Here is a 19,186-nt window from a genome sequence, read left to right as displayed (position 1 = left end):
GCGATTGTACTGAACTGAACTGAACTGAGAATGATATCAGGTTAAGGTATTGATTTCTATTTCCTCATCACAAATGGTAACCATGCAAATGATCGTACAAATGGTGAACATTCATTGCATTTCTTCCTATTGGAAAATTTATGAGTAAGGAAGAGAGTGGAATTGTGCAGAGGGCAAACATAAACCAAAATGGCCCATCAGAATGGTCCTGATTTGGGCTAAAGTGACCGAGGCTGACATCCCGCCTGGATCTGTCTTAGGATCAGTTGACCCTGTGCAGGCAGCTCTGCAACTGGGACCATCCCTCTTTCTTGAAGGTGCATCTGAGAGGCATTTTCCAGGGCCCTCCCTCAAGGCAGATTGGAAGAGCCCTGATGAGAGATGAGGCCAGTCCTGCATCGGTCGCTTTCCAGCTATGTGACTTCAGACACATGTGTGTGTGACTTCAGACACTTCCCTTCCCAGAGCTCTTCATCCTACCAGGTATCAGGGGCTAAGATGATGGCCCCGACTGACCAGTGTACAGTGCCCGCAGTCCACCAGGGGTTCTGTGGCCCTCACCTCACAATCCCCTTGCAGGCCAACAGCCAGGCAGCACCATACTTCCTGGGGCAGTGTGGCTCCTGTGTGGTCTGAGGACCTGCCTTGCCCACAAGCTGCCTGTTACTGGTTCCTGACAAGGTAAGTACACAGATGAAGAGTAACTGCTTAGAAACCATAGAGAAATGTGGCACAGTAGTTCTATGTGTATTGAAACTAATAATTTAAAACTGGATTTAAACGGCTTGCCTTTGCTTTCATTTCTCGGGTAAATTATATTGTATTTTCAAGTGGATGGGCTTCCCTGGTGGCTCTGTGGTAAAGAATCTGCCTGCCAATACAGGACACACAGGATCGACGCTAGGTCGGGAAGATCCCCTAGATAAGGATATGGCAACCGAGTTCAGTATTTTTGCCTGGGAAATCCCATAGATGGATGAGGATGATGGGCTACAGTTCATGGGATCACAAAGAGTTAGACACAATTTAGCACCAAAACAACAACAAAAACAAAAATTAAAAATAGTTTAGTCCATGGTAGATTAGAAAAAAGAAATAGTACAAAAATCTGGACCTTTAACATAACATATTGAGGTAATATTTCCCACTGCTGCTGCTGCTAAGTCGCTTCAGTCGTGTCCTACTCTGTGCAACCCCAGAGACGGCAGCCCACCAGACTTCCCTGCCCCTGGGATTCTTCAGGCAAGAACACTGGAGTGGGTTGCCATTTCCTTCTCCAATATTTCCCATTAATCTAGGGTAATTCTAACAAGAATTTCTAACATTTTTAATACCTTTTGAGGGAGATGGCCCTTTTAATTCTTCTTCATAGAGTACATCATGAGAAACGCTGGGCTGGAGGAAGCACAAGCTGGAATTAAGATTGCCGGGAGAAATATCAATAACCTCAGATATGCAGATGACACCACCCTTATGGCAGAAAGTGAAGAGGAACTAAAAAAGCCTCTTGATGAAAGTGAAAGAGGAGAGTGAAAAAGTTGGCTTAAAGCTCAACATTCAGAAAATGAAGATCATGGCATCTGGTCCCATCATTTCATGGCAAATAGATGGGGAAACAGTGGCTGACTTTATTTTTCTGGGCTCCAAAATCACTGCACATGGTGACTGCAGCCATGAAATTAAAAGACGCTTACTCCTTGGAAGGAAAGTTATGATCAACCTCAACAGCATATTAAAAAGCAGAGACATTACTTGGTCAACAAAGGTCCGTCTAATCAAGGCTATGGATTTTCCAGTGGTCATATATGGATGTGAGAGTTGGACATAAAGAAAGCTGAGCACAGAAGAATTGATGCTTTTGAACTGTGGTGTTGGAGAAGACTCTTGAGAGTCCCTTGGACTGCAAGGAAATCCAACCAGTCCATCCTAAAGGAGATCAGTCCTGGGTGTTCATTGGAAGGACTGATGTTGAAGCTGAAACTCCAATACTTTGGCCACTTTGTGCAAAGAGCTGACTCATTTGAAAAGACCCTGATGCTGGGAAAGATTGAGGGCAGGAGGAGAAGGGGTCGACAGAGGATGAGATGGTTGGATGGCATCACTAACTTGATGGACATGGGTTTGGGTGGACTCCGGGAGTTGGTGATGGACAGGGAGCCCTGGCGTGCTGCGTTTCATGGGGTCACAGAGTTGGACACGACTGAGCTACTGAACTGAACTGAACTGAACTGAACATTGATATTTAATGATAAGACCAGGGTTTGATGCTGTTCTCGTTCAATTCAGGGCCCCTCATAAAATAGCTGAGAGAAGGAAACTTCTTGCCCATCTGTTTCTATTCATTCTCTCACTAAGGATGTAACTTGACAGACATGGCACCAGTTCAACTTGTAGAAGAAGGAAACTCTCAGGTCAGCTCTCTGGTAGAGTGTGAGAGAAAGATATGGAATCTAACAAAACTCCATATGTAGTTTGTGCTTGACACAAACCATCTCAGATCTTTTAAAGCCATTTCCAAGTATTTATAAACAGAAAGGATGAGGAAGAGCTGGCATTGATTGGACCCTCAGTTATGGATGAATCATTTATAGGTGAAGATGGGAGGGAATAAGTATTGTGAGGGGACATACAGCCAGCAGATAGTGTCATGTAGATGGAAGTGTGTATCCAGCTGATGCCACTGGTGTTTTCAATGTACAGTTTTGCCAAGATTGGGAAGATAGTAGGCAAGGTGAGAGCAGAACACCTGGGCAGACAGGTTTCATATTGGAACCAGGATTCTAGAAAGGTCTTTAATCTCTGATATGAACCTCATCTGTAAGAGAAGGTCACTGTTAGTCACACTGAGATACTCAGTGTAGCATCCACCCAGAGCCCAGCACACAGCAAGTTGCAGAGGCAGCTGACTCTGCCCTGCTGTGGGTCACTAAGACCCACACTCAGTCCAGCCTGAGGTATCCACTGCCCTTCTATCTGGTCCATGATCGCTCCAGCTCAAGCACCTCCAAGGCCTCCTGGAGATGAATTCTTAACCCTTGGACAGGACAGGAGTCCCCTAGACAGCAGGCAGTAATTCTCAGGGACCCTGTCTGCACTGTCCAATCCCATCTCCATAGAAGTTTGCTGCGCAAAGGCCTAAACCTTAGCCTCGTGTTCCCTAAACCTCACCTTGACCCTGACTCTTAGACAAAGTCTAACCCACATGCCCTCTGACCGCTCCCTCCTCTCTGCCTTTGCTCTCTCACAACTCCCACACTCCCACCTCCCCCATCTTCTGACCCTAGCAAAGTCCATTCCACCTGAGAGGGAGAGGCTTGGCCAGCCCACGTGGTTGCTGACAGATCTGTGCTGACTGACCCCTTGTCAACTATCACTTCATTACCATCCAGTACTGTCACCAGGTTAGGCCCCAGCAGGTCCTTTGTCCCCTGTGGGTAATGATGTCTGAGAACTTGTTCCAGGTCAACAGCAGCCTGCTTTTAGGAGGAGACTCCAGCTCTGCCCAATCCTGAGGGCCGCTGAGTCTCTCTACTATACCTGACAGCTCCTGTGCTCCTCAGGCTGTCTGAGTCAGCCTGTATGTTGGTGGGAGATCTTCTCACAAGGGCAAGTCCCTTAGGGCAGTGTGGGGACACAGAGGGATGTCAGGGAGCAGGTGCTGTGTAGTGTGGGACCCTTGCTGTGCAGCTCCTGGCTCTCTCTATTCATGGGGATGCTGACTGTTTAACAAACACTCCAGTATCAGTGCTTAACACATTAAACCATATTTTTGTTCACGTAAACTCCAGCACCTCCCTCCATCCTCCCTAAGGCCAGCCCTGCCTTTTGGAGGAGCCCCTCTTCTGGGGAGGTGCTCAGCAGATCTCCAAGTGTTGGTCTTTGGGGACGTTGTACTTGAGCTTGTGGGCTTCGAAGAGATTTTCCAGCTCCTTTATGTAGCGCTGGTGAAGCCTGTCCACCTCCTCCTGGGAGGGATGAGGTGTCTTCTGCACCTCGATGGGTTTCCCCACTGCAAGACACAGAGGTGAGTGGTGATACAGAGTAGGAACCACTGAAGGTGCAGGGATCTTGGTGTTCCCACTAGAATGGTCTTCTGAGCAGGTAAGCACTCTAACTCACTCCCTTTCAATTCTATTTTGTGTTACAGCTTCTAAGATGTTGGGTCAACTTCAAGATTCTGATATATCAACAATACAGCCAGCTGGCATTTGCATGCATTATCTCTTATGTTATCCTAATAATCCTATGGGGATATAACCTGGTATTATTCCTGTTTGACTCCTGAGGAAATGAGGCCCAGAAAGGTTAAATAGCTTGTTCAAGGTCACATAGCCAGGAAAAATCAGTACCAGTAAACACTGGGGATGTGCGCTTAGCCTCAGGGAAAGTTGAATCTGGGATTCTCAGATGCCATGACTGGAAGAGCTTGTATCTATGGGAGAAGGTGGATCAGAAAGCAGCTGCCGTGTCTTCTCTTGGGAATGCTCTAGTGGTAGCAGCACTATAAACATTCATGAATATGCACCACACAACACGAAGGGAATTTGGTAGAGGGGGTTGCCTGTACTCGACAAAGAAATGACTGGGTGAGTGGAGATGAACAGCTCTATTAGTACTGCCATTGGGAACTAGTTGGAATTCAAGAAGAAAGCAAATAGTTGAAAGATGGTGCTAAGTCTATGGAATACCATGCCCATTATTTACAAGGAAATCCCTCTGGCTCTCCTTCAAAGACTGCTGATTGCTACTTTACACACAATTCTAACAGAACTGCAAAGGCCTTGTATCCACTTTTTCCAATTACTGTCATTAGACCCTGTGGTCAGAATTATACCCTCCTTCTCCTGCATAATAAAAAGTCAAATACCCTTATCAAACCTCAACTTTGTTACCAAGGGCAGGCTGATCTCTTGGAAGTGATTTATCTTCTGTGGGTCTGTGTTTGCAATCAATAAAATGGGGATGAGAGTCCCTCCTCACAAGTTGTTGGGAAGACTAAGCCGCTGCATGTAAGGAGCCAGTGCAGTGCCTGACACAGGCAGGGGCACAGTGATCAGTAGAGGCTACTGGCCGTTGTGCCCCTGTTACTCTTCTCATTCTGGACTGCCTTTCAGAGGGTTACTTGCCGGTGTGTCTGTTTCACACTCTAGAACTTGTGCTCCACAAAGTCAAGGGTGTACTGCTCTATGTCCAGGTCTCCTTGCTGCACAAGCCCAGGCCTCTTACACAATAGCCCTTCCCCTCCCAGCCCGGGTCTAGGCTCACCCACAGTGGTGATGGGTCGGCGGTAGGGCATAAGACCAAAGCTGTACTGGAAGACTCCACGGCCATAGAAGAGCGGGATGGAGCATTTAGTGCTCTTGTGAAGTCGGTCCTGGAACCACCGCAACCAGGTGCCAGGAGAGTTCTCAACCTGGTCATAGATGTCATTCTCCCCAAAGGAGAAGATCGGCACCAGATCTGCCCTAGAGGGAGACAGGAGAGAGGGTGTGTGGAGGGGCAAGAAGGCACAAGCTGGTCACCTAGCTTCCTGAAGGGACCTAGTGAGCAGGAACTGGAACAGAGGACAGAGCCCTGGGACAAAAATAGGAGGCCTCGGGTGTCTCCTAGACCTGCCAGGGCTTCTTTTATAACTTCAAGCAGGTCATGGCTCTTCTCAGGGTCAAGGACTGGCACTTGGATTGTTATTGAGTCCATGCTCACTCTGCTTGTCACAAGATAGGCTAGTGAATCTTAGACAAAGTGTTGGGACGAGGAAGGGACTTTATTTGGAGTGGCTGACCAAGAAGATGGCAGGCTAGTGCCTCCAAATAACCATGCTAAAGGGCCAGGTTGCCAAGTTCTTTATGGATCATAGATTGGGATATAGGTGAGGAAACTAACTAAACAGACTATTTGATCCTTGCAAATGCCCCCTAGAATGAGGAGCCTCAGGCAGGAGAATGTGAGAGTTTCACTTCCTTACATCCTTTACAGGAGGGCAACTCAGGTTATCTTCCTTAGGCAGCTCATTCATTATGCCTTCCTACATTAACAAAAGTTGCAGATGAGGGTTAAAGTCACAAAAGCAGGTCCAGCACAAATTCAAGATTAACCCTTTCTGGTTACAGGATCATAAGACAAACCAGAGTACTGTTGAGAGTCCTTCCAGATATAAAACATCTGCAGACATTCTGGGAAAATCTCTTCCAGCTAGCTTTGTATTCTTCACATATGTTTAAAGATAGGAGAATAGCTTTAAGTTATGTCCCAAGCTCCATTCTCCCAGAGTTCCTAGATCTCTGATGTAATGCAAGGTTTCAGCAATATGACCTTTGAGATGTAATCTCTTTAGTTACAAAATCTTCCTTCTAGAATCTCTGGGTATGTGGGCCTGAGGCAGTGCATCTATCACCAACATACAATCTTCATTATTAATGAAAGGAGACCCTGCCAGCCAAAATAGGATCTACATTTGCCTCTGCAGTCTTCCCTCTAAACTACAATCCTTGCCAATCTCCAGTTGAACCCAGAGCCCTCTTCCCAATACCCGTGCGTCAGGGCGAGCCTGATGAAGCCCTTGCGGTTCCGCAGCACCAGCTTGTAGGCTCCAGGCCTGGCATTCAGTGACTCCTGGACACCCCCAACAACGATGGACAGCAGGTTGCCGCCTCTTTTCCTGCTCAGAATTTGAACAGCACTCTCCTCATCTGATGAGACCAGCCCTGGGGAGAGAGGAAAGCGGTCACGTACATTGTGAAGGGGGCAAGCATGGTTCGGGAGTATGTGACTTGGGCTATCCCCCACTCCCCAGCTGGGAGTGCCCTGATGACCGGCACTGATCACTACCCCTTTCCCCAATATCCCCCCGAGGTCACCACTGAGCACAGAGCTGCAGGTAATGCTTCCTTGGGTCTCATCTCCTTGTCTACTACACATTCATTTGAAAGAAGTACAGAACAATTGGCCGTCCTCCTTAAAAATCCCTCCTCATGTCTTGAGCCCCTATCGTCCTGGGATAGAAAGAGAGGGAAAATTCACCTGTAGACATGGCGTAATCCCTGAAGACAGGGACCCAGAAACAGCAGTACATCAACATCAGATGTGAGCGGATGCCTGGGAAAACAGAGGAGAAGCCAGTGCCCTCCGTGCACAGGTTGGCAAAAGCTCCAGTGGCGAGGACCCCATGAGGGTGGAAGCCAGCGAGGTAGTTTCGGGAGGGGTCCAGTTCGGCAGTCTTGACCAGCTGCAGGGACAGCAATCTGGTGAATCAGGGCTGCACCCACTCCCCTCCAAACCCCACTCCGATCTCCCTGCTGAGTTTCTGTGCTGACCTTCTATGTGCCCCCTGTGCCCAGTGCCATCACACCCCATTGAGTGTCCTGTGGTGAGATGGCCTGTCTGAGGGTCCTTGTCCCTGGTGCAAGCATGAAGCAGAGGAGATACTCAGGGAGACCATGGAATGGAGACGGAGAACACAGTGCCACGAATGGATGACGCCAGTGCCACCTGCTTGGGAAGGAAGAACCGTGCCCAAGGCAGAGGTAGGACTCCTGGGAAGAAGACTGGAGACAAGCCATTGTCCCATGTGAAGGCAGACCTTGTGTCAGGCAGAGCCTGACCAGAATGAAGGAGTCATCATGGGAGGGAGTGAGCCTCTCACCCAGATTTGTGGTATCTAGAGTTCTGTCCCGGGTAAAGAACTGGACTGCTGAGTCCCTGTGACTCAGTGTAAGAGACCCCAGGATGCTGAAGGTAGAGGTTGGGAGGAGGCCCATGAACTCTCTAGTGATGCCTGCAGGTGTGGGTGGAGAGGGGTCAGGGAGGTGTCCTGCCAAGTCTGCAGCACTTCCTAACACCAGGTCACAGCCTGCCCACAGCACTGCACCTCTGCTCAGGGCTTGGCCTGTGTAGACACTGCTGTTCCTGGATAGTGATATATTACACAGAAACCCTGCTCCTGAAGTGATCTTCAGGATGAGGGGGAATCAATTGTCCTCCGGGAACACTGCCTGATTCTCCACCAATACCTCTTTAGGAAGCCCATAAGATGCATTTAGAAAGCTCCAGGGCTCAGATTAGTCTCCTCAATTCTCTAGAAACTCTACCATTAGGCTCTAGCTCATAGAATCACAGTGCAAAGGACTGTGAGTGGAGTACCCCAGCAGAATTATTAGCACAAGGAATGTTGCTTGCCTGCCTTCAAGTCAGCAACCACTGCAGCTGCAACTGACAATGGGCCTTAAAAGGAATTCAGGATGGAGGAAAACAGGATACTGGTCACAGAGAGTGAGGATGCACATCATAGGAAATACTGCAGTGAGCCCAGATTTTGTATCTCCCCATATGTAGAAAAGCATGAAAATCATTAACTGGAAACGTCTGCTTTTTGACTGGCAGTAATCTTTTGATGTTTAGCTACATGGCTAGTTTGGTTTTGTTTTTTCCAACAAAGCCCCATAAGTACTGACTTCTCCCTTCCCTTTTAGAACAGCTCCTCAGAGATTTCTGAGAGGCTATCTCTGAATACAATCTTCAGTAAGGCCTCAGAACAAAACACCCGACAACTCTAAGGCTGTACTCTTGTTTCCAGTAGAGACTCCCTGAACCCCCTATCCACGGCCACCGAAGATCCCTGCAGGGCCTGCTCTGTTAAGGTGTGTGGATGACTTGGAAGTTGTCCTGGGAGGTGACAAGAGTCCAGACTCTGTGAGCCACAGCGCCTCTTGCAGGCCTCAGTCCAGGACTGAGGGACAGTTCAGGACAGGGAGGTGAAAGTGCGTGTCATCTCTCCCTCTGCTAGCCACTCGGTGGTACTGCCCGCCGTCTGCATCTGTTGTTGCCAGCGGACTGCAGGGGCCTACAATCCTGAACCCTGTGCTCATGAAATTTCTACAAATATGTTTCCCACAATGTCAATAGTGTCCTATGCAAGAAATACTCTGGAGGAGAAACCTTGATACAGGAGGGACAGAGCAGACACAGATAAGACCGGCACAGAGATGCTCAGCAGAGTTTTTCTGCCAGATGTGCAAAAGACAGCAGTTCCAGGGGTGACAGGAGAGCCAGATGCTGTCCTCAGAAGCCCCAGGATCACCTGATGTCTCATGGAATCCACACAACCCAATGACGTATGTGGCAGCATCTCCACTTTACACATGAAGAAACTGAAGCTCAGAGAGCATGTGTAACTCACCTAAGGTCACACAACTGACACGTTGCAGACCCGTATTACAACCTATGATGTCCACTCCTAGAGGTGTCACTGTATACACTCTTCTCTCCTGTGTCCAGAGAGGGCCACCTGTCCCTGCCTGGCACCTCTCTGTGTCCACATTGCCTTCCTCTTCCTGTCCCCACTAGATAATTAACCATCACAACCACTTACATCCAAGGGTTTAGCCTGTCTGGGATTCAGGAATGGAGCAAAAGTCAGTTCACTAAAGTTCAGGGGCCTGCATCCCTAAGGACTAATCCCTGGGTCCAGGGTCCAGTGTACAAAATGGACACGAGGTACCATAAGCCAGAGATCAGAGATTAAGAGATAGACAGAAGAGGAGGAACTGGACTGTTTAGAGGATCCCTGGGGAAACTGAGATTCCGAATGAGCAAAGCTCTGTCCAAGGACACATAACATATCAAATACACAGGGGCAGGATACACCCTGAGGGCTCTCTGCTCTGTTTCTATTCTCAGAGCCAATGCACACACTTTAGAAGCAGTAAAAGAACCTGCTCTGTATCCTCACTCACACCTTCTTCCCTATCAGGGTATCAGTGTCATCATCTGATAAAGTGTCAGCCAGATGCTCTGAAAGCTTGTTTTCATTACAGATTCCTTCACACCAAACTTAGACTGTTGAGGGATTTACACCTGTCAGATACATAAGTGTGCCTCACTACATGGCCTACAAGGTTCCTCAAATCCTGTTCATTCATCAGTCCTCATAATCGCCTCACCTCACTGAAGTCGGACAACAATTATCAGACAGAAACTGACTCTTCCTCTAGCCACATAGTGATGACAGCCCATCACCTGTCTCCCAGCCCAGTATTCTGCTCACTGCACACAGAGTCACACTTCCACATGGACACGTGGGGACGATGGCCCTGACCACTCCCTAGTCAGCCCCTTACTCACCGAGATGGGGAAATAGTCCTTCACGTACTTCCATATGGTCGCACCTCTTAGGAGAGCACTCTGCCTGCCCCCCCGCCGTGGTGTGGCTCGATCCAGGTACCACCAGATCGCATACAGGATACTGATCATCCAGAATCTTGTGAACAGGAGGCCAATGAAGACTATGTAGCAGACCAAGTCTGGGAAGGGAAGCAGGAACCATTAGTGGTCAGAGGTATGAAGGAACGAGCTCTCCCCATATACCCAGCTCTAGCAACACTGTCCATTCCAGCCCTTCTCCCAGGAGGAAGAGACCAGCTTCCCAAGGTTTCGAGGAGGAGAGAATGCTGTCAACACCACCAGTGTCACATTGAGAGCCTGGATTTGAAACCAATTGGCCTAATTTCAAACTCGCATTGTCCCACTGCACCAGATCGCTTATTCATTTGAGTCTTCCCCCTCCACCTCCTTTTCTCTCTGTAGTCACCAGGTGCTCAATAAAGGCCTAACGGAGATGTGACTGGGTGAACTCTTTCCAGTACTCAATATTTAGAACCCCAGAGAAAAGGTATTCTCTCTACCCAGCCCACTTCCTGTCTACCCCCAGCCCATCTTTCCATAGATAAATCCCACTACATTCCCCCTTTAGTTAAAGTCCCCCCATGACTTCTCATAACTTTGACGGTCAGCTCAAGCAGCTCAGCCTGAGCTCAAGCTCTCCACTGGTGGCCCAAACCCTCTCTTGTTCCAGTCTCACTCATCACATGCACCTCATGTTCCAGCTACACTAAGCCGCTCAGCTGATACAACTCCCAAGTTCTTTAGTTTTACTGAGCTCTTTCCTTTGCTGCCAGGCTCTGTCCTGCTGAAGGAAGGAGGGAGGAAGAGGGCAACTCATGCCTGGTCTGTTCATCAGGACTGCACCAGGGCTAGAGACAGCCCCAGTGAGCAATTCCTCCTAGACTTATGATTCTGAGTCCCTTCAGAGGCTAATCCTGGTTTTGACTCAGGTCAAAACCACTGACGGTGGTCTTTGGGACTGTCTTTAATCTGATGCTAATTGAGCCTCACTGTTAGAGAATATTGTGTCCTCTCCATTCCACTCCCTCCACTGAACACCTTTTGCTCATACTCATAAAGAAGTCCATTCCACACCTGTAGTCTACTTGAAAGTAGGGTAAACCAGGACTATCATTCATGTCCAACTTCCTGGAGGAGGGGACTTTTGACCCAGTCTGAATAGTGCATTCGTGGGTGCTAAGTTGCTTCAGTCGTGTCTGACTCTTTGCAACCCTGTGGATTGTAGCCCTCCAGGCTCCACTGTCCATGGGATTCTCCAGGCAAGAATACTGGAGTTAGTTGCCATGCTCTCCTCTAGAGTATCTTCCAGACCCTGGGATCAAACCAGCATCTCCTGTGGCTCCTGCATTGCAGACAGTTTCTTTACTGCTGAGGCACTAGGGAAGCCCAGTCTGAGTACTAGCAAAATGCATAAATCAAAATAGTTTGGGGCTCACAGAGGCTTGCTTTCTTCAGAGCACCTCCAACCTGTCAGGTGCTGGTGGTTAAGCCGTGAACAACGGACAGGAATTCCTGCCCTCCTGGTGCTGGCTTCAGGGTTTGTTTGGAGCACTTTGTTTTGTCCTTTCAATATTAATGATGGTAAAATATGTTTACCATATACTAGTCATCGAAATGACTCTTTGGTAGTTCATTATTTTTTTTAAGTTTTCATTCAGTTCAGTTCAGTTCAGTCTCTCAGTCGTGTCCGACTCTTTGTGACCCCATGAATCGCAGCACACCAGACCTCCCTGCCCATCACCAACTCCTGGAGTTCACTCAAACTCATGTCCATCGAGTCGGTGATGCCATCCAGCCATCTCATCCTCTGTCGTCCCCTTCTCCTCCTGCCTCCAATTCCTCCCAGCATCAGAATCTTTTCCAATGAGTCAGCTCCTCGCATGAGGTGGCCAAAGTACTGGAGTTTCAGCTTCAGCATCAGTCCTTCCAATGAACACCCAGGACTGATCTCCTTTAGGATGGACTGGTTGGATCTCCTTGCAGTCCAAGGGACTCTCAAGAGTCTTCTCCAACACCACAGTTCAAAAGCATCATTTCTTTGGTTCTCAGCTTTCTTCATGGTCCAACTCGAACATCCATACATGACCACTGGAAAAACTATAGCCTTGACTAGATGGACCTTTGTTGGAAAAGTAATGTCTCTGCTTTTTAGAGTATAGTTTATTTACATGTTGTATTAGTTTCAGTCGTATAGGAAAGTAAACCTGTTAAACTCATACACATATTGACTCTGTTTTTTTTTTTTAATTTATTCCTTTCCTATACAGATCATTACAGAGCACTGAGTAGAGATCCCTGTGCTTACAGCAGATTCTTATTGTTATCTATTATATATACAGTAGTGTTGTGAATCTAAATCTCCCAATTTATCCTTTCCCCCTATCCCCTGGTAACCACATGTTTTTTTCTACTTCTGTTTTGTAAATAACTAAATCTGTACCTCTTTTTGATTCTGCATATAAGTGATATCATGTGATATTTGTCTTTCTTTGGCTATCTTCACTCAGTTTGACAATCTCTAGGTTCATACATGTTACTGAAAATGACGTTCATATGTTCCTTTTTATGACCGAGTAATATTCCATTGCCTGTATTATGGCATCTTCTTTATGCATTACTATAATGGATATTTAGGTGTCTTCCATGTCCTAGCTATTGTAAATGTGCTATTATGAACATTGGGGAGATTCTCTCCTTCCAAATTATGGGCTCATGAAAGAGGCCTTATGGAGAACAGTATAGAGATTTCTTATAAAACTATTAAAACACAATAGGACCCAGAAATCCCCCTCCTGGAAATATACATGAAATGATTTTTGAGAGTCAATTTGGTGTAATTAAATTAATTCACATTGTTGTGTAACTATATCAACCTTCATCTCAGAACTCTTCATCTTCATAAACTGAACCTCTGTACCCATGAAATTAGAACTTCCATTCAGGTCAAGAGAATATAACCTAGCTGTTAATGGCAGTTCATTGTAGGGTAGGATTTGGGGTAAATCTTTGACTTTTAGAACACACATTTTGTTTCGATGTGTTAAAATAGCATGCATTTGTTTTTCAGACACAAAAAAAGAATTTTAAAATGTGGGCATTTCTACTTGATCAGAAAGACACCACCCCCCACCCCCACCCCGCCAATCTAAACATCTCCCTCACTCTGGCCTCTCCTTTAAGTACTGTCAGCAGGCAAAATCCTAACCTGGGTGCATTTTCAGCCCCTAAAGAAAGAAAACACCTTCTTTCCCCTCATAACACCAAGAAGAAAAGATGCAAAACCCCACTTTACTGAGACCCAAAGAGGGTGTTGAGGTGGGCTAACCTCACACAGAAAGCTAGTGGGATGAGTGGTGGTTTCAATTCTACTATCATGTCCATATCATGATCCCAACATTCATTCATTCAACAAGCATTTAGCAACATCAACTCTTCTAGGAGATGGAGATGCAGATGAGAACAAGACCAACTATCTGAAAGGAGCTTACCTTCCTGCGTGAGTGTGTGAATTCTAGAGAACAGGAAAGAAACAGATTAAACAAGTAGCCCACTGGAAAGTACTTGTTGCTGGGGCCTGAGTCCTGAGTAACAGGTCGCAGTTGACCTTTCTGGCCACATCTTTGCCCCTCCCCAAAGAACTGCGCTAGGCCAGCATGAACCATCTGCTCATATGTGCAATATTTACTCGCCTCCTGGGAAAACTTACTTTCCTGATGGCCTGTACATTCTGCCTCGTAGATTCATCTCCTAATATGTTTGGAAAAGAGCCCCTTCTCTCCACCCACTGCCAGCTTCCCTAGACCAGGAGAAGTAATCTTTTAAAGAGGCAAATTGTAAGCATTTCAGACACTGGGGCTCAAGAGGCAATGTGGAGGATATTGCATAGGCACAAAATCATTTAAAATGCAAAAGCCATACTTCGCTCATGGGCTATACAAACACAAAAACAATCAGGGGGCTAGTTTTCAATCATGGGTCTATGAGGTGACATCTGATGTAGATTGTGACCTTGTAATTAAGCAAGACCTATGCAGCCTCCCTGGAAAAGATCCCTCATGTCCTCTGCCTACCTCTTATTTGTAGAAAATCCTCAGCTTCCTAAGCCTTCACCAAATTTCAAAAATAAAGTTATAAAGAGAAATCATAAACAGAGAAAGAAAACAGTCCCAATCAAGAAAATAAATAACATTTAACCATTCCACAAATTCAAAGATTTTTAGTTTGTTCCCAAGAACCATAGATAATATTGAGACTCATCATTGAGCGGTTTTGCAGATAGTGAACTCCCAGCAGGTGGAAGAAGTTGCTCACCAGCCCATAGACCTCAGACCAGGGAAAACCAGAAGGCTGGTGATGGTGACTCCAAGTTACCTCACCACCAAGCAATCAGACGATTCTCTAGGAGTTGATCATGCACCCAGCATCTCTAGTTCACCCAGTCTTTAGACACCGTTCCCTGGTAATCAAAGAGTTCTCAGGCATTTTGAGCCTTAACTCTCTGGACTCCTTGACTGGCTCCTGTAATGAAGCCTACACTTTTTTCATCACAACCCAGTGTCCGTATAGGAGCGTTACTGTGTTTACCGCTTCTTCCCACAAGCAGACCCAATCTGATTTGCTAACAGCTGCTCCCTGTCATCTGTCTCCCCCAACACCCCAACACAGAAAATCCGAAAATTACAGCTTGTCTCCCATAGATTGGACTTTGTCACTCCTGTACCTAAAGTTCTCCTGGGGATCCCATTTGTCCTTGAGATAAGGGTCAAGGTACAAGCTACTGTTCCTGGCATCAGAGGGTCTGGATGCCTTTTCTCAGCTGCAATCCTTCTAGCTCCAGGCCCAAGGTTACTTGACTCTCTGTCCTCCTCTGGAAACTCCCAGGTCCCAGGCTGAGCTGAGGTGGGCAGACAGTCAGACACACTCCCGTTGGCAAATCTCCCTCAGGCCACGTGAGCAAGATGTCCCTTATCCCAGGTGATCCCCAGGCACTGAGCTCAGCATCCACCTTAGGACCTGTATCTTTCCCCCATCAATGAACCATGTACACCCAAAGCGGCAGGTGCCCATGGCCTCCCAAATCCATCTCAGCTTTCCTTACACAGGGCCAAGTAAGAGAAGATCAACTGCAGGACCGCGAAGGTCTGCAGTCTGCGTTCCAGTGGCACAGACAAAGGTGCAAACTCCACCATGCTGATTCCTCTGCTTCCTCTGGAGGCTTCTCTGAGCTCTGCTGTGGTCTGAGACACCTGCTGGTTTTTGTTGCTGCCAGAGCTTGTTAAGCATTTGTGGGAGTGTGGGAGACTGTGGGTGGATTTCCAGCCAGCTGTAGAATCTCATTGCATCTACCTGGCAGGGAGCAGTATCCTAGGTGAAATATTCAAAATCACCTGGCCTCATTAAACTTACTACAGAGAAAGAGAAGTGCAGTGGACTCTTCAGGCAATACATTATCTGCCAGATCACCTTTGCTCAAATCTTGCCCATTACTAGGCAATTGAAGCAGCAAGTATAGGGCAAGCCTGCACTCTTTACACTTACACAACTATTTGGCTGCAGTAATTATCTCCGTTCACCTGCCAGGTCCACGGTTCCCCTTTACAAATAGGAATTATGAGCTCCCATATAAATATCTCCAGGCCCCACTATCTATCTCCTCTCTGGCCACCTTTTCCTCAGCTTGCCTGAACAGCAAAACTCACAGAAGAGCCGTCTGATTCCCATGCCCTCTCCTCCATTCTGTCCTCTCTCTTCCAGACTTCAGATGCCACTGTTCCATGGAACTGCCCTTGACAAGTTCACCACTGGCCTCCACACTGCTGAATCCAGTGATCAATTCTCAGCTCTCATTTTGACCTCTCAGCAGCCTCAGACACAACTGTTTCTTCCCTCCTCCTTGAAACCACTTGATCTGTGGACACCACGCTCTCCTGGTTTCCCTCCTGCCCCTCCGTCTACCTCTGGGTCTCCACAGAGTCTCTTATCCTTCACCGGGCTAAGTGTTTCAGGGCCCTTTTGTCCCCTCAGTCCTTGGACCTTCTCTCTTCTTTCCATCCTCCCCGCCTCAGAGACCTCCTCCAGGCTCATTGCCATGGAATCTGTCTTCAGGACGAACACTTCCAAACTGTATCTCTAGCCCTGACTTCCCCACAAGCTCCAGATTTGACTATGTAAGTGGGTACTTGACATCCTCACTCACAGTCTGCTTGGCACCTCCATCACAGCCTGTCTAAAACTGAACTTAACTTCCCCTTACCTGGCCAGGCTACAGTCTCCACATAGCCACAGAGCTTTGCAAAGTGGTCACACAGGGAATATCTTGGTCATCCAGTGCTTATGACTCTCCCTTTCATGGCTGATGGCCTAGGTGCCTTGGAAATTTTATTGTGGTTACAGTGCTTTCCTAATGGTAGTGAGTACACGTGAAAATGTTTACAAGTTGTTAAATATCATTTCATCAAGTTCATGCTCTATTCTTTTGTTGATTTAAATATCTTTTGCGATGGAAAGCTGCTTTCCACCACCACAGCCAGCCACTTTGATGGACTGAGATGACAACATTCTCACTGGTCTCTGTCCCTGTGCCCTTATTCCTCCCACAGACTCATAAGCCAGAGGGACTGCTGGGAATGTGATTGCACAAGCTAAAGGGCAGTAGTGCCAGGCTTTGCACAAAACTGTAGCACCAATGTAGACTTTGAACAGAATATATGCAGTGTCCAGATACACATCTTCTCTGGGCCTCTGTGTAGTCAGACAGAAGTGAAGAGGAACTAAAAAGCCTCTTGATGAAAGTGAAAGTGGGGAGTGAAAAAGTTGGCTTAAAGCTCAGCATTCAGAAAACGAAGATCATGGCATCAAGTCCCATCACTTCATGGCAAATAGATGGGGAAACAGTGGAAACAGTGTCAGACTTTACTTTTCTGGGCTCCAAAATCACTGCAGATGGTGATTGCAGCCATGAAATTAAAAGACGCTTACTCCTTGGAAGGAAAGTTATGACCAACCTAGATAGCATATTCAAAAGCAGAGACATTACTTTGCCAACAAAGGTTCATCTAGTCAAGGCTATGGTTTTTCCTGTGGTCATGTATGGATGTGAGAGTTGGACTGTGAAGAAGGCTGAGCGCTGAAGAATTGATGCTTTTGAACTGCGGTGTTGGAGAAGACTCTTGAGAGTCCCTTGGACTGCAAGGAGATGCAACCAGTCCATTCTGAAGGAGATCAGCCCTGGGATTTCTTTGGAAGGAATGATGCTAAAACTGAAACTCCAGTACTTTGGCCAGCTCATGCGAAGAGTTGACTCATTGGAAAAGACTCTGATGCTGGGAGGGATTGGGGGCAGGAGGAGAAGGGGACGACAGAGGATGAGATGGCTGGATGGCATCACTGACTCAATGGACGTGAGTCTGAGTGAACTCCGGGAGTTGGTGATGGACAGGGAGGCCTGGTGTGCTGTGATTCATGGGGTCACAAAGAGTCAGACACAACTGAGCAGCTGAACTGAACTGAACTGAGAGTGATATCATTACATCAAAGTTGGGCAGTATAAAGTACAGAAATGGTATGGACCTAACAGAAGCTGAAGATATTAAGAAAAAGTGGCAAGAAAACACAGATGAACTGTACAATAAAGATCTTCATGTCTCAGATAATCATGATGGTGTTATCACTCACCTAGAGCCAAACATCCTGGCCTTAGGACGCATCACTACAAACAAAGCTAGTGGAGGTGACGGAATACCAATTGAGCTATTACAAGTCTTAAATATGATGCTGTGAAAGTGCTACACTCAATATACCAGCTATCTGGAAAACTCAGCAGTGGCCACAGGACTGGAAAAGTCAGTTTCATTCCATCCCAAAGAAAGGCAATGCTAAAGAATGTTCCAACCACCACACAATTTCACTCATCTCACATGCTCTCAAAGTAATACTCAAAATTCTCCAAGCCAGACTTCAACAGTACGTGACCTGTGACCTTCCAGATGTTCAAGCTAGATTTAGAAAAGGCAGAGGAAACATAGATCAAATTGCCAACGTCCATTGGGTCATTGAAAAAGAAAACCAGTTCCAGAGAAATATCTACTTCTGCTTTACTGACTATGCCAAAACCTTTGACCGTGTGGATCACATCAAACTGTGGAAATTTCTTCAAGAGACGGGAATATCAGACCATCTGATCTGCCTTCTGAGAAATCTGTATGCAGGTCAAGAAGCAACAGTTAGAACTGGACATGGGACAACAGACTGGTTCCAAATCAAGAAAGTATGGCAAGGCTGTATATTGTTACCCTGCTCATTTAACTTATATGCAGAGTACATCATGAGAATTCCTGGGCTAGATGAAGCACAAGCTGGAATCAAGTTTGCCAAAAGAAATAGTAATAACCTCAGATATGCAGATGACACCACCCTTATGGCTGAAAGTGAAGAACTAAAGAGCCTCTTGATGTAAGTGAAAGAGAGTGAAAAAGTTGGCTTAAAACTCAACATTCAAAAACCTGAGATCATGGCATACGGTCTGATCACTTCTTGGCAAATAGATGGGGAAAAAAATGGAAATAGTGACAGGCTTTATTTGGTGGGCTCCAAAATCACTGCAGAATGAGACTGTAGCCATGAAATTAAAAGACACTTGCTTCGTGGAAGAAAAGCTATGACTTACCTAGACAGCATATTATAAAGAAGAGACATTAGTTTGCCAACAGGAGTCTGTCTAGTCAAAGCTATGGTTTTTCCAGTAGTCATGCATGGATGTGAGAGTTGGATTGTAAAGAGAACTGAGCACCAAAGAATTGATGCTTTTGAACTGTGGTGTTGGAGAAGACTCTTGAAAGTCCCTTGGACTGAAGGAGATACAATCAGTCCATCCTAAAGGTAATCAATCCTGAATATTCATTGGAAGGACTGATGCTGAAGCTGAAACTCCAATACTTTGGCCACCTGATGCAAAGAACTGACTTATTGGAAAAGACCCTGATGCTGGGAAAGATTGAAGGCAGGAGGA

At 46.7% G+C, this 19,186-nt stretch overlaps 1 protein-coding gene across 1 annotated transcript; it reads right to left on the bottom strand.

Annotated features, from left to right (window-relative positions):
• Positions 1–2,759: 2,759 nt before the first annotated feature.
• On the bottom strand, positions 2,760–15,400 carry LOC509658 (monoacylglycerol O-acyltransferase 2). The gene is given in 4 exon segments (NM_001104970.1): positions 2,760–4,005; positions 7,163–7,225; positions 10,120–10,298; positions 15,278–15,400. Coding segments are annotated over 4 exon segments (582 nt in total). The 5' UTR covers positions 15,369–15,400; the 3' UTR covers positions 2,760–3,756.
• Between the last annotated feature and the right edge of the window lie 3,786 nt (positions 15,401–19,186).

Source organism: Bos taurus, chromosome 15, assembly GCF_002263795.3.
Source record: "Bos taurus isolate L1 Dominette 01449 registration number 42190680 breed Hereford chromosome 15, ARS-UCD2.0, whole genome shotgun sequence".
In the NCBI taxonomy this organism is placed as follows: Eukaryota; Metazoa; Chordata; class Mammalia; order Artiodactyla; family Bovidae; genus Bos; species Bos taurus.
This window is presented reverse-complemented; position numbering and strand designations above follow the sequence as displayed.